General features: G+C 39.8%; 1 protein-coding gene across 1 annotated transcript in view; it reads right to left on the reverse strand.

The window, feature by feature from the left end:
* Window positions 1–15,686, reverse strand: part of CNTNAP2 (contactin associated protein 2) — a 1,972,370-nt gene that overhangs the window by 824,495 nt on the left and 1,132,189 nt on the right. The window contains exon 10 of the mRNA XM_058723957.1: window positions 12,384–12,555. Within this exon, the coding sequence (XP_058579940.1) occupies window positions 12,384–12,555 (172 nt within the window). The remainder of the gene's footprint in view (window positions 1–12,383; window positions 12,556–15,686) is intronic.

Consider the following 15,686-nt stretch of genomic DNA (forward strand, 5'->3'; position numbering starts at 1 on the left):
GTTTTGGACCTCTGACATGTAACATAAGAAATTTTAGATTTGTCTAATAAAGTGTAATTGGGCCTTTGTTCCTAGAACCTGAAAGCAATTCCTAATTGAGACCCAACCTTTTACTTCACAGATATTGAGTTATACACATTTGAATGAATGACAGATACTTTAGCGGAAAAAAAAATCTTTTTTTAAGTTTTTTAATTTACTTTGAGAGAGAGTGAGAAGGGGAGGGACGGACAGAGAGGGAGAGAGAGAATCCCAAGCAGACTCCATGCTGCCAATGGCAGTGCCCAACACGGGGCTCGAACTCACAAACTGTGAGATCGTGACCTGAGCCAAAACCATGAGTTGGATACTCAACTGACTGAGCCACCCAGGTGTCCCCAAAATTAATCTTTGAACCAAGAAGTTCTAACTTGTGCTCGACTAAAATATTGTCTACTTAATTTAGGCTTCTTTTTTTCATTGGAAACTTTTTATTTTATTTTTAATGAATAGGGAATTAATATTCAGGAGAAAACCAACACATCTGGCTTCTGAGTCTGTAAAGATTTTCTCTGGAGATGGCATTGCAAGCAGATTTAGGGCTTAAGGAAACTTCTAACTAATTAAAAGGGACTGAGAATTTCAGACTGATGCCAGTTTCACAGACCTTCTGGGAATCCCCATTGTCTCTGAAATAAAATAATTCTAAAGGACAACTTATTGAGTCTTATCAGAAGTTGCATGAGTCTTTTAAGTCACCTTTGGAAAAGACCAACACAGAGGCAGGAGAGCCCTTTTCGGTTGCAAAAGTATCCGGCTGAAACTGTCTAGAGATTCTAGATGAGCACTGTCTGATATAAATATCAGAAGAGCTGCATGCCATATATAATTTTAAATTTTATGATAACTGCATTAAAGAGAAAGAGGTGAAATTGACTTCAATAATACAGTTAACACAAAATGAAATCAATTAAAATTATTGAGATATTTTATATTCTTTTATTTGCACTAAGTATTCATAATCTAGTGTGTATTTCACATGTATGGCACAGCTCGATTAGAAGCCATCTCTGTTTTAGTGCCCAGAAGTCCCATTTGACGAGTGGCTACATATTGGATGGACAGCTCCGGTCTCCTCTGTCTTCCTCTTTATTCCACTATGCCATTACCTGCACTTCTAGCCCAGCTTTACTTATTTTAGCTTTCTCTCTTTGACCTCAAAGAGGTCAATTGCCCTCAAATGCTCGATTGCCACTACTAATATTCACCATTTTCTATATCCCAGCAGAACCTTCCTCCGATTGAAGGAAATACTACCATCACGAAAAAATATTCAGTTAAGACGTTGTTCAGGGGACTTGTGAAGATAACTTAGTCTTCCATTAAAGCTTTTTCTCACTCTGAAACCAGTTTCTCTTTCCCACCAATACCTTTCTGACCTCCATATCTAATGAGCTTACCCCAAATCCTAAAGACCTTGGGTTTACCCTCTTCCATCCATTCCTATCATTATACCAATAGTTCAGGCTCTCAACACCTCTGTTCAGATCATCGGGACAGAATGTCAGTAATGCAAAACGTATTTTCCTGCAAATCCTTCAGTAATTCCTTAACTGTCCAGAGGACAAATTAAAATCTTTTTAGTAGACCTTTTTCCAATAGGTTCTCCCTAAATTTCTAGCCTCAGATCTTCACACTATGTTTCTAACTTCCTACTAATAGCTGCCAAACTCTGGAAGACCCTACCATAAGTCCTTGAGTTCCCTACAAGTCTCTCTGTCGCTCACACCCGTGACCTTTTGCATGTACTTCCCGTCCAGCTGGAAGGTCCTTCTGGTATACCTGCGAACTGCTCCTCTGGGCAATCTCCTCCATCCTTATCGGAAATCTCACACCACTGCCATCCCTTGTGTATACCTCAGTTTTAGAATTTCTCAGGTTTTTCAATAATTGTGGTTTGTAAAATGTCTCTTTTACTAGTCAGTAAGAATGTTAAGTTCCATAAGGTTATGTTTTATTCATCAAAACTAAGACTCTCCTTGGCACATGGTAGGTAATCACTGAATGAATGTGGAATGAATGGATGGATGAACGAATGAATGAATGGCATATCTTTCTAACCATGACCCCCCCACACAAACTTCCTGCTCTAGTCTAAATGGTCATTTTACTGTTTCAGAAATATGACTTGGCCATCTGTGTCTCTGTAATTCGCCTCATTGCTCTCACCTGGCATGCTCTTTCCCTTTCCTCTAAAAAAAGTCTACCCATTCCTCTCAACGTCAACATGTTCTTCTCAGAAGCCTCCTTCAGCCACGGCAGGCCCCAGTAGGTCTCTACTAATTTCCTGTAGAAAACATTCTCTGTGGTGATCCAGAAGCACGTGCTTCTTAACATAGCTTTTAAACGTCTCATGAATGTTTCCTATTCCCACGGCTACATTTGTGTATTCCCTGTGAGAAAAGATTCTATTTCACATCTTGTGGCTTTCTTGTTGTGCAGACCAGTACCAGTGCTCTGAGCTTCTTAGGGGATTAACATATGTCTCTTGAATTAATAAAGGAACCATGTGCCTCTTTGTATATGGTGCGTCTATCTCATTTCAGATATGTTATCCTTAAAAATTTTAAAGGTTTCTCTTTTGCCCTTAATTTTTGAATGCCTTAAACTTTCAAGAAAAAAAAATCACTTTAGTGTCACATTCATTTGCCCAGAGAGGGTCTTTAGAGTGGTGTGTCTGTGAAAATAAGTCTCAAGTTGATGAAACATTTTGGGGACTGGGCCAAAAAACCAAAGATCAGGAAACCACTGGACTAAAAGGTTGACGGTAGTACTCCTTAAAGGCAAACAAAATTAATCCTATAAACAACTGCTGTCTGGTACTTAGAGAATCTATCCTTATCACAATTGTAGGTAAGTCTGTTTAAATCAATCTACTTACAAATTAAGGAATCCTTTTCAGATATGGAATTTTGTTCGTTAAAATGTGTTACAGATTCACTTTTCAAAAACATTCCAAAACATACATATTCCCTACCCCTTCCAGCTGCATGGCTCCCTTGCTCATGCAACATTCTTTTTGATGTAAGTGGAATTTGGTAAACAAAATGAGATTCGGACGCTAATAAGTTCCTCAATGAATTCATAGACACAGATGATGAAGTATTTATCTCTAATGTGGCAAGGGGTGCCTTATAGAACTTTAGACAATGTTGTCTAAAAAGCTAAGCTTTTTGCCCATTTGAAACTAGTTTCAGGTAATGTACATGCAACCACAGAGAGAGGAAGTACTTCTGTTCAATTAACAAATAAAATAAGAGTAATGACAAGTCCCAAGCCTTAGGAAAACTGTGGGGGTTTTTTGTTTTTGTTTTTTATGGCATAGGAAAATCTACGACTCCTTTCTCTTTCTTCTCAGGTTACGGATCACTTCAATAGCAAACGGAAATTTTCAAAGAAAATGCCACTTTTAAACGCCTATAAAAAATAGACAACACCCTTTAATTTTTTACCTCTGATTTCTGTTTTAATTAAAGTAGAAATGTCCCATACCAACATACCAGAAACCATTTTATGACCTCCTATTTTTCCTTCCTTCCTCCCTTCCCTTCCCTTCCATCCTATTCTCCATTCTCTTTCTCCCTACCCTCTGCAATATTTGGAATGAAGAAAGCAAAAGAAAAAACGTGGATTCTAATTTCATTATTTTTTTTCAGATTAGGGAATAGCAGAAGTAAAGAAAGAAATCATTTAATGAAGTAAAGAAACAAATCATTAAAAGGATACACACCTTAACCATTTTAATTTAACTTAAAACCCTATGTCATGTAAATTCCGTGAGTCACTGGTCAGAGGGAATTGCTCTGGGCCCACTGAGTGGAATTCTACAATTCCAATCCACCATCTTTTCTGCAGAACCAGTTCCATAAAGCATCATCACCCTCCACTTCTAGTTTGGATTTCTTAAAATGCAGGGAAAACTGAAGTAACCAATGAACCTTTGTGAATTTTTACAGTCAGCTTGTCCATGCCTACCCTGAGGGTTTTGCTTTTAGCCACTTATCTTTCTAAAACCTTTTGGTTTGGTTTTAACAGAAATTGTTTCTTTTTGTCTCCACTCCTTTGAGGATGTGTTTGGTACTTAATTAGACCATGATATTACAATATCAAGTATGACTTGCATTAACATATTTGGGCATGAACCAGTGCCTCTCGCTCACAACATGTGGTTAAGCACAACACATGGAAGGTGGAAGCCGCACCTGCTACTTCAAAGACTCTTCCTCCACCAGGTGACAGGGATCATTCTCCATATTTACAAAGAGAATGGAGAGTGTCTATTCCTCTGTAAAGTCAGCTTAAGGGGAGGACAGTTGAATGACTTCTCGGGGTTCCAGCAAAATTTCGCCATATGTCTACGTAATTGACAAAAGTGTTAACTTAAGAAGAAACTATTTCCGGACAGATATTTTAAATCTGTATTTTTAAATTGTTTGCTTTCATTTTTATTTTTCAGGTAACCTAATATCAAAAGCAAAATATACAAGTTAATGACTCATTTAAGTCTTTCTCTGTGGTTGATTTAGCTACATGTTAAAATCATTTCTCTTTCTCCTTTTTGCTTATCTTCAAACACATAACTGGTTTCTGACATTACTTTTATGCACTAGGCTTTCCTTGGGATTTAAATGTCAAAGCACAGCTATATGCCATGCCAAAAGCAAATATAGTTTCTTTTGTCCTAATACATGCAATACATCAAAGAAGAATAAAGCTGCTGTTGAATCTTAAAATGGTTAATTCAACTATTTTCTTCTCCTTTTTCTCCTAGGAGAGTTATCTCCTCTGGCGTTTCACTACTGTACTTTTTTTTTTTTTTTTTTAATAAGTTTTGTCACTCTAGTACTCTATTTGTGCTGAAGAAACAAAATCACTTTGAAACCACTTCAGAGAGGCAACGGACTTGAACATGGGTTCACCTGGGTGTGTGATACTTTCAGGTCACTGAGCTTATGTTTTTGTGCCGGAGAGAAGACTACGGCTTAAATGCTTCAATATAAACAGGAATATAAAATCAGTGGAATCCAAGATGGGGAATAGGGTGATGAGGCAGACACATCTAGAATAAAGAATCACAATGAGAACAGTCACATAAGAAAATAAAGCTGGATTATGTAACGAGTCTTGTTTTTTGCTTATTTTGATCTGGTGGTATGGTTTTAGGACCCTGAATAATTCTTGTCCTAAAGGTATTTTTGAAGGATATTCCCCTCCCCCCCAAAAGAAACTCCAGCGTCCTGCCTAAAAAACTGTTCATTGGTTCCAGGTCTCCCAGAATGAGTTCCAGGTGATCGGCTCCTCGTTCCTTTGGGGTTTGGTGAGATCAGTCACCACGTGGTCAAAACGGAGCCGGGCACAAAGTTTAAACAGTGTGGTTTACCTGGGGCGCTTTCTGCCTCCTTTACTCCTTTGGCATAATCACCCTGATGCAAAAGCGAGATATGCCCAGAAGCCTGCAGTTTGAGTAATAAAAGACAAAACGTTTCCTAATGTAAGAGAAGTACAGGCACAGCCTGACATCAGCCTAACTCATGACACGAACATTCGTCAAGAAAGACGGGGGACGGTCAGCCTGCAAATGTAGGAAAAGGTGTTAGACTCAGGCTGGCAGTTTGCAGTTAGCAAGACCCAGGGGAAAGAGAAAGAAAATCTGGAATAAATGTCGTCCCTACAAAAATAGCCATGTTTGTGAGACAGGCCTCCTCTTTCCTGTGATAGAAATCATTCTGGGGTATTTCAATTCAAAGTTTGGCTTTTGTGTATTTTCTATGAAATTCTTCTTGTGTTGTGCTGTCCACGCAGAGCATCAGTGACATTGTCACAGGGAGTGGGGGCTGGGAGCGTTCGCTTCAGGACTCTGGACTGGAACAAAAAGTTAGCAGTCCTGTGGATTCAATTTTGCCAAGATAGGCTAAAACCAAGTGGGTTTTGGTTCGAAAGAGCCGGGTGTCGGAGCGCAAAAACAGGTGCCCCGAATGTTGAAACAGTTTAAGTTCTGAGCAGCGATGCCCCCCACCACCTCAGCATTAGTGCAGGAGGGCGTGTTCACTTTAGATGTCCTTTGTGAGTGGTGGCTTGTGCCCTGAGTGCTGCCTTTGGCAATGTGATTCACAGAGACTCATGTCAGCCTGAGGGGGGTGCTGCAGATACGGAGGTATGGCAAGCTGAGAAAACGGGGGGCCCGTGACAGCTGTCCCCACCGAACACCCCCACCCCTTCACATAGGCCATGATTCATTTTGGCTTACATGCAGTTGGCAAGAGATCCAGACATCACAGCATGTCCCTATGAGGTCTATTAAAAATGCCTAGGGGGCTGGCAGACAAGAGAAAGGGAATTTGGAGGAGGGCAGAGGATGCACGCGTCTCGAGGGACCAATCACCCTGCTGCACCCAGAACAGAGTACTCCCGGCACCTGGTTCTCTGTGCTAAATGCAACAGTCCCAGACAAACTGGGAAGGGTTGCCACGTCACACGGATCCCAGCAGTAGCTAAGGCATATCCCACGGTCAGCAGAAACAGATGCCAGAGCGGTGGGCGGTTGGGACAGAGGCTGAGTCTAGAACACTCAGCAGGCTGGAGACCTTAAGGGAGGCCAAAAGGAATGTGAGTAGAGCACGTGGAACAGACCCGCTGTTGCCTAAGTTGTTTGGCTCTGAACCAAGAGTCACGCTGGAGGGGTCAAGGCCACTTGAAGTGGGACGAGAGCCTAAAAAAAAGGAGTTGGACTCTAAGTTTGGATCCCACATTGACTAAATATTATATATACATATAATATGTAATATACATATAAAGTTATTAGGATTTCCAAATGTACATGTTCAAATGTTGATTTTTTCTTCTACTGTGTGGAAATGGGAGCTTCTGAGTAAATGAAGATCCATTTTAGAAAATAAAGAAGGTGAAAAAAAAAGAAAATAAAGAATGTTACATGTATTCATCATCTAAGTTAGGCCTGTAGATTTTAAACCTGCTTTTATAGAAACTTGTGATCTCCTCTGACTCGTAATATTAATCTACTTATTCGTTGTGCACCTTTCCAACAGAGTCAGCTTGGTTTAGAGACAGACACTGTACCTATCCACCCCCCATTTAAATGCTCTTATAAAAAATATATACGCATTCTTTTCTTTCAAGGAATAATAAATCAAAGCGGGTAGATGTTATTGAAAGCACTGAACTAAAAAATAAAAATAAAAGTGATTATGCACTTCCATCCACAAATGTAATGAAGACGTAATTACTAACTCAAAAATAGGATCCAGTCTATTCGGTTTCTCAAGGGGTAATTTTGAGGGCTGTGGTCAAGTTGGGACATTTACTCTTCCCTTTCCACTCTCTGTGCTATTGGGATGTTTACTGAGTTTGCTTCTTCTTATATTTACAGCCAAGGTAAATAAGAGTTGAATTCTAATGAACTGCTTTTACTATTTTTTTCCTACCAGCTGCCGATTCTAAGAATATGTATTTGCTTTGGCCTCTAAACGGCCATTTAGTCCCCCAAGTTCAGTCTCTTGGGGACATCACTGGCAGGCAACTTAATATACCCTAAAATAAATGTTACCATCTTTTCTTTCAAAGCCATTTCCATACTTGGGAGTTGGTTCCTCTGTGTTCTGGTAAAAAGACTATACTGGTTGCTTTTAGAGGTGGAGGGTGGGGGATGGATGGATACTTTTGGCTCCAAGAAAAACAAAACTTGACTCACAGCAGCTTAAATAAACAGGAACTTCTTCTCTTACAGGTGTATTTTGCCAGACCAGTCACGAATACCACCTACTTAAGCTCAAAATATTTTGAGCTTCTTCATTCCCCTCTTCTTCCCAGGGAGCTTCTTCATTCCCCTCTTCTTCCCAGGGAAGAGGCAGAGACAAGGGAGTCAAGCGGTAGCCCCACATGAATTCACAAGGTCCACGGTCTGTGACGGTAACTCTCTTAGTTGATAAATTCTGACCAATAGCTGCCAGGACTCATTCCCGATTCCCTTCCCTAACTGCTCCCGGCCCAACCCCACCTTCGTGCTATCCAGTGGGAGGAAGTGAATAAAGCCAACTCTAGACAGTTACAGGCGTGTTTTGCAGGCTTTTGGCTCTCAGATAGTCGCACCTACAAAGAGGTTAGACACGGGTTGGGAATAGGAGTTGAGTCGGCACCTGAAGACGTTTGTCACAAGGATCCAACAATACCAGGGCAGTAGGAGCAGACAATTATGCAGGGAAAAACAAAGAAGCTATGTGCTAGGTATTTTATCATTTTCAGAGAATATTCTAGCCATAGAATACCCTTCAAAGGGTAAAGCTACAAGCTTCTGATATTGGAAGAGGCTTCCTGCCCACTATTCGTCTTCTCGCCTTCCAGGTCTATACTGTCTATGAAATACAGCTCAAGGCACCGGAGGCCCTCAACAGGCAAACATGGAGATATTTTCAGACACAACATTTCATTGTGTAATCTGCAGGTACATGCTTATTTCATATATCTATATCTATATCTATATCTATATCTATATCTATATCTATATCTACATCTGTATCTCCAGCTGCCTTTTTGACAGCTCCACTTGTGTCCAATAGACCCTTCAACTCATGCCCAACACTAGCTCCTGATATTTTTTCTTAACCCTTGACCAACCTTCTCGACCACTAGTCTTCCCACTGGGATATGGCAACTCCTTCCTTCCAGTTGCTTTTACTAAATAGTTTGGGTTAATCCTCTAACTCTTCTACTTAGTCCATCAAGACACACGATGGACTCCACTCTTAAATATTTTCAGAACTGACCACCTCTCACGACCTCTCATGCCAGCACCCTGATCTTAGGCCACTGGCATCTCTCACCTGGATTACAAGAAGCTCCCTGCTTCTACCTTTCTTCTTCCCACAGTGAGAATTATTCTTTTAAACTGTAAGCTGGATCCTGCCATTGCTCTACTCAGAAACCTGCGATGGTTCCTGAATTCCCTCAAAATCAAAGCCAAATTGTTAAGAAAAAAAAAAGCCTGTGATTCTGCAGGACTTGACCTCTAGAATTGCTCTGGCCTCCTCTCCCGCAGCTCTACTCCTATTCCTTCCAAACTTGCCCCCCTGGCCCTGGCTGATCCTAGATCATGCCAGGCGGCCTCGCTGCATGGACTCTTCTCTCTGCGTTGACTATTCTCTTTGCCAAAAGAATCGGCAAATTCTATTACCTCTTTCAAGTCTTGAACTTATTATCTTTTCAACGAGGCTGACTCTGACCAATCTATTTAAATTGCAACCCGACACCTCACTCTCTTGGAATGATGGTCCTCCAGTTGGCCTACTTTTTTTTTTAATAGCACTTATTTCTTCAAACTTACTGCAATATTTACTTATTACATTTGTTCTTCTTCCCCTTTCCTCATAATGTGAGCTTTCCAAGTCCAAGGATCTCTATTTTGTTCAATGAGGCATCCTTAGTGCCTAGAACAGTGAGTGCCTGGCACCATGGATATACTCAGAAAATACTACTGAATGAATGATTCTGTGGCTTGGCACGCTTGCTCTTTTCTTGATTCAGTGTTGTGCTCCGAAAACAAACAAGTAAATAAAACAAGCTTCATGTAAATCCACACGCAAAGAAAGAAAAAGAAGTTCAAATCATAGGGTATCCCAGCATGACACACAGCAAAACCCCTGTACAATCATCTTCCCCAAACTAGTTCCCTAAGTTTTACTCATCGAATCATTGCAGCTGCTCCTATTATCTCCAAACATGTCATAAAAAATGTGCCTGTGGTAGCTTTTCTATTTTTTTTCCCTATGTTCTCATTTATCCTCCCCCCACCCCCACGCCGCAGGCCAAAATAGCTCTCAAATCAATCAAGCTGAAACTTGAAAGAGCCAGTGTAGGCTTACTTAGGGGAAATTTAGAGTTTGAAAATAAAATGGCAGAGATGGGGGGGGGCTGTTGCAAAATTTTAGTTAGTAAGGGGGAAAATACCAAACCAGAGATGGGCAGGGAATATATCACTACAGTGTATCTGGTGGGTCCTCTACGAGGACAGGCTAAAACCACTGGTACTCTCATACGGAAAGACACAGATGGAGGGTTAACTCATCAATGAGCTCCTCAATGGTTGCAATAAGGTGAATACAGTTCTGTATCATATATACAAAAATATAACACTTCACAGATTAATATTTTGAACTGAAACATTTTAGGTGAGTAAAGAAATCTGCTCTTTCACATATTGGTAATTCACATACATAAGCTGTTGCTCTGGTGATTGCTTTACGATACATATAAATATCAATTCACTGTGTTCTATATCTGAAAGTTACATGTCAGTTACAACTCAATTAGGAAAAAAAAAAACAATCACTGCCTTCAAAAAACAGAGCAAGCAGAAAATGGATGCCCTACTGGGCTTTGGAATTGCGTCACATGTCAGAGGTGACAACTTCCCCTTTTCTCTTGGCTTATCCTACTGGAGGCTGAGAGAGACCTATTCCTTACTCCATCAGCTACAGAACACTTGGCAATATGGACAATGAGACTGACCCATTTTGGCAAAAAAAAAAATCTGTATATTCCTGTATCTGACAAAAACTGAAATTTGAAGTCCCAATTCTTCACCTTTTCTTGTGTATTTACCTCCATCAGAGGTGCCATTTTCCATTCCCTTCATTTACAAAAAATCTCATTCATTCTTTTGGAGCCAATTTAGCACTTTCTCTCTCCATGGAAGTAAAACATTAAAGCCTCAACATATCACCCATACTTCTTTAGTAGCAAACAACTTAAATATAGTGCCCGGGACACACGCTATTTGAAGCAAAATGGCAACATAACCATAAAATCTAGGCTGTTTACAAAAGCTGAGTGGACTAACTTGGGTATTATTGACAGAGATTATTGTAACATTAAAGCTACTGACATGGAAAATGGACAAGGTACTAAAATAACTCAATATTCTGTCTACCTATTGCTAAGAAGGAAAATCTTCCTGTATGGAAAACAATTAATAAAAATTTATGGATAAATATCAAACATCACAAAGTCTGGTCTTAAAACAGTCATCTTTCAGTTTTTCTGATTGTTGCTACCACTTGCTTTAGGCAGAAATAATAGCTATTACATCGCTGATAGTTCAAAAATTGGGAATATATTTCCATTAAAATTGTTCACTGTTGTGTTTAAATATAAATTGTTTAGGCTATCAGGATGACTATTTGCAAATATGTAATAGAAATAAGAACTGTGCTATGTCATCAAGTCTTATTATAAAGATGTTAAGGCTTTAAAATGTTACATTCTAGATGTCTTTTAAATGTTACATTTAAACTGTAATTTACCATTCACGCAGATATTATTTTATTGAGATTATATAGAAGCAAACTTACTTCACTACAGATGATTTTACATATTTTTAAGATTCATTATGTGTCTTTGAATGACTTCCCCAAGGATCTCCTCTTAAATGAAAATAAAATTAGAGACTGATGGTCTACACTTTGTTGGAGACAGACGGAGACTTCTAAAACTTCCATCTTCCAAAACACAAAATTAATAAAATTATTTTTCAGAATAGGATAGCCCTATCATAAAAACTTTGAAAGTAGTGTAGAAAATCACCTAAATTCACCAGGTTAAATTCAACACAAAGTCAGATATAGTTTCTTTAAGGACAAAACATCTCAAAGGAATATTTTTATATGCTGGAATTAAAGGCACTTTTTAGAAGTACATTAAAGTAAATGTATGCAATGATGTCATAATATTTCATGTAAGAGCTGTATCTTTCTACTCTGTGAGAAGTCAACTAAGTTTTTATAAAAAAGCTCCTCCCCAGATTTGCAAAAACGAATACAGATTAGATTTTGCACTATTTCAGTATATTTTATAAGGAGGCTCAATTACATTAAATATTCTGCTTCAGTAAATTCCCATACTGCCTGCCAACATTTTTTAAAGCTTCTGTCCCTCAGGAAAGGGCTTGAGAGGGGACAATATGCTGAGGATGAGTTGTGACCAAGACAAGGAGAGAAGGGGACATTTCTGTTTGTGGGAGTAGGAAGCAAAAGTAAAAATAAACTGAGCCCCTTTATAACTCAGCTGTTGTTTGCAAAACTACCTGCATAGTAATCGTGTCTGCTGAGGGAGGTTTGTGTGATAACAGACTGTTCTGCCACATATTTATATATTTATCCACGTCCCGATATAAATGTCACCGCTAAAATCACAAATACGCCATCGGCATGACGGGTGGCTCCTCTCGCCTCACCTCTTACAGGGTGTGTGTGCACGTGTGTTTCTCTCGCCAACGACAAAAACGTGAATTTAGAAAGTGTAGGCAAGTTTGGGGTAGGACAGAAAGAGCGTACCTGTCTATGATGGCGCACATGTCGATGCTGACATTCGCAAAACTCCCCGGCCTCCTCTGGGCCACTTCGTATAAATTCACCAATTGGTCATCCACTTGGACAAGCTGCATGCATCCTTGGAACGAAGGCTGAAGGACGGAGTGACTGGAGTTACTCATGTGGTTCAGAAAACCTGCGAGAGGGAAGAAGTGAGAAAGTTACATTCTGTGTACTACACGCTTCACGCAATTTCCTCCGGGTGTTTTCCCTGCCACGGCCATCCTGTCTGGTTGATCCTTGCTGATGTCATAGTCAATGCAGAAGAATGGGCTCTTTGGAGAAAGAGATATTATTTCAAGGGAAGAAGGAAGGGCTGAACCTGGGTGAATGTTTCTCTCAGGGGCTACCATCCCTCATATTGTCTCTGTGACATCTTCTTTCTCTCTTGGTCACATCTTTCTGTCCCTCCGCTCTCGAAGGCTCACCGCTATACTTCCTCACCTGACTCTCTTCAGAGATGAAAACGTTATAACTTTAGGCTTTTCACAACTATCCCACGGCCTTCCTTTTATGCCGTTAGTATTTACTTCTTTTTTCTTAATTCCCTAGAGGCCTGTGATTCAGAGCTCAAGAAGTTAAACTATTATTTATTACGGTGGATTTCTTTTATGGATTAATGCCTAACTCAACCCAAAGAGACACTTGCATTACAAATGATTTCTCAATTTGTAATCCAAGGAAACATTAGAAAGAAATAAAATTAGGCACAAGATTCAGCCACTTTGCTCTGAATAGCCATCTTATATACCTAATAGAGTATAGGGACGATAAATGATAAGAAACGAAACTAAAAAGAGAATCAACAGCAAAACATCAGAAAAGTAAATGCTACTGTTTCTATTAAGGAATAGGACATACATATACCAAGTCTAAAATCAGATATTAAAATTTTTCTTACAAAATAACTTTAAAAAATCAACACCAGTTACCTAAATGCCTTTTCAATAGCACATGCATAATTCTTATGATGCGTTTTAAATTTGTAGGACACAGGAAAAAATATTTCTCTATCCCATTAAGTATCTACAGAAAGTCTCAAAAATCATCTACTTTTCATGCCGTTCCTCACACCAAATGTACCTGCCAGAGCAAATTCAAACTGTACTAATTTGTCTGCTTGAAATTCTGAAGTTTCTATCATATTCATTTCAATCTAATATTATATCTATAGAAAGAAAACAATTCATACAGAATGGGTTGCAATCACGACGTGTCACTAAGTGGACAAAAGTGAGACTCCAATAGAAATTTTCCCGAAAATTGACAATGAAGTGATTTGTTTTTAAATGTCCCGTTTGACTAGTAATAGCAGTTCAGGACCAGAGAAACCTTCTTTCTTCCATTATTAATGAGTTATGCTATTTAAAGGCTAATCATTATCATTTGAATTCCCTTTAAGAGTTAATCACGCGGCTGTACATCGTCTTCCATCAACACAGTAGTAGGTAAAAACAGGATTACACTTAAATTTCTTGGCTTAAAAAACAACACCTAGAAGGCTGTACTGCGAAGTCAAACATACAGCATATATATTTTTTCCCTAAGTCACATTTTTTTCCTTTGGCTTTGAGTTAGTCTCCTCAGAAAACTGCTGATCTTAAGCAAGTGGTCCATTTAGACTAGTTGTATGCATACATATGATTTTCAATCTGTTTAATCAAGAGAAAATTGAATGGAGTGTAATGTCTAAATTTAGCAGAGAGAAAACATCCAGCTGTAACTTTATTGACTACTCTTAACAAGACGATCATTTGGTTCTGGTTTTTGAGTACTTGGGAGTCTTGAAATATCCACACTAGCTTTGCAATGTTTCAAAATGAGCAGATCTGTTTGTGAGAACAAGAGCTTCTCTGAAACAAGGCAGCTGTGTAACACACACAGTGCTATGAACTGGACATAATTAAGTTCAAAAAACAAGACTTCATCAGTCACTCACAACAATGTTCCGTTTGGCCCAAATTCTGGAGTTTGAAATTGTGAAGGCCTTGCACTTTTTCACATGGGATACGTTCTAGGAGAGGATATTATAGGACAGGTTACTATATATCCATTGAAAATTTAGGGTTTTTTTTTTTTTCCTTTCCTTACATCACCTTTAACGTTTCCAAGAGGAAGTCCATTAATCCTTGCCTCTGGTGTCCATACCCATTCATAGTCTCCTTCTACACTGAATTAGTGCTGACTCCGTGGTCAGTGGAGAGCTAGGAAGAGGTGGCCGTGTGTGACTTCTGATGCTAGCATCCGGCTTGGTCTCTGAGACTGCTAACTGATCACACCAGGAGGAGTCTTGTGGAGAGGCCCATGGGAAATACTAAAGCATGGTGTTAAGCTATTAAATTTGGGGGTGATTTGTTTATGCAATAATGAATACCTAATAATAGATCTGGTCCTGGGAGGGAATTGTAACAAAAACCTAAAGATGTGGGTAACTGAGGGATCAAAAGGTACAAGGGAGCTGGACAGGCCTGGAGAGGGCTAAGAGCCCAAGCCTCGCGGCTCTCGAGGAGGTCGTCAGTAATGGCGTCAAAGAAAGCGAGGAATAGGGACGCCTGGGTGGCTTGGTCGGTTGAGTGTCTGACTTCGGCTCAGGTCATGATCTCACAGTCCGTGAGTTCGAGCCCCGCGTCGGGCTCTGTGCTGACAGCTCAGAGCCTGGAGCCTGTTTCCGATTCTGTGTCTCCCTCTCTCTCTGCCCCTCCCCTGTTCATGCTCTGTCTCTCTCTGTCTCAAAAATAAATAAACGTTAAAAAAAATGTAAAAAAAAGAAAGCGAGGAATAAATGCGACTGGTGATGACGGAAAACTGCATGCTGGCTCTGTTGCAGTGGAAGGTCTGATAAATCATGATAATCTGGAAAGGAAAATTTATACATAGTGAATTGTTTAACCTAGCTAAGGACACTTCAGGCAGAGAAAACTGAACATCTTCTACTTACAATAAAAGGGGAAGAAGAAGAGGCAAAAAAAAAAACTTTAAAAAAGCACATTAAATATGAAGAAAGCAGGACTTGATCGACTTGAAAATAAAGTGTTTTCTCATTTCTAGTCTCTTCCAGGCAAACTACCAGGGGCATCTGGGTGGCTCATTCGGGTAAGCCTCCAACTCTTGATTTTGGCTCAGGTCATGGGATCACAGTTTTTGAGTTCAAGCCCCGAGCCAGGCTCTGTGCTGACAGCGTGGAGCCTGCTTGGGACTCTCTCTCTCCCTCTCTCTCTGCCCGTCTCCTGCTCTTGCGTTCTCTCTCTCTCTCTCAAAATAAATTAA

This window comes from Neofelis nebulosa, chromosome 4, assembly GCF_028018385.1.
Source record: "Neofelis nebulosa isolate mNeoNeb1 chromosome 4, mNeoNeb1.pri, whole genome shotgun sequence".
Lineage (NCBI taxonomy): Eukaryota > Metazoa > Chordata > Mammalia > Carnivora > Felidae > Neofelis > Neofelis nebulosa.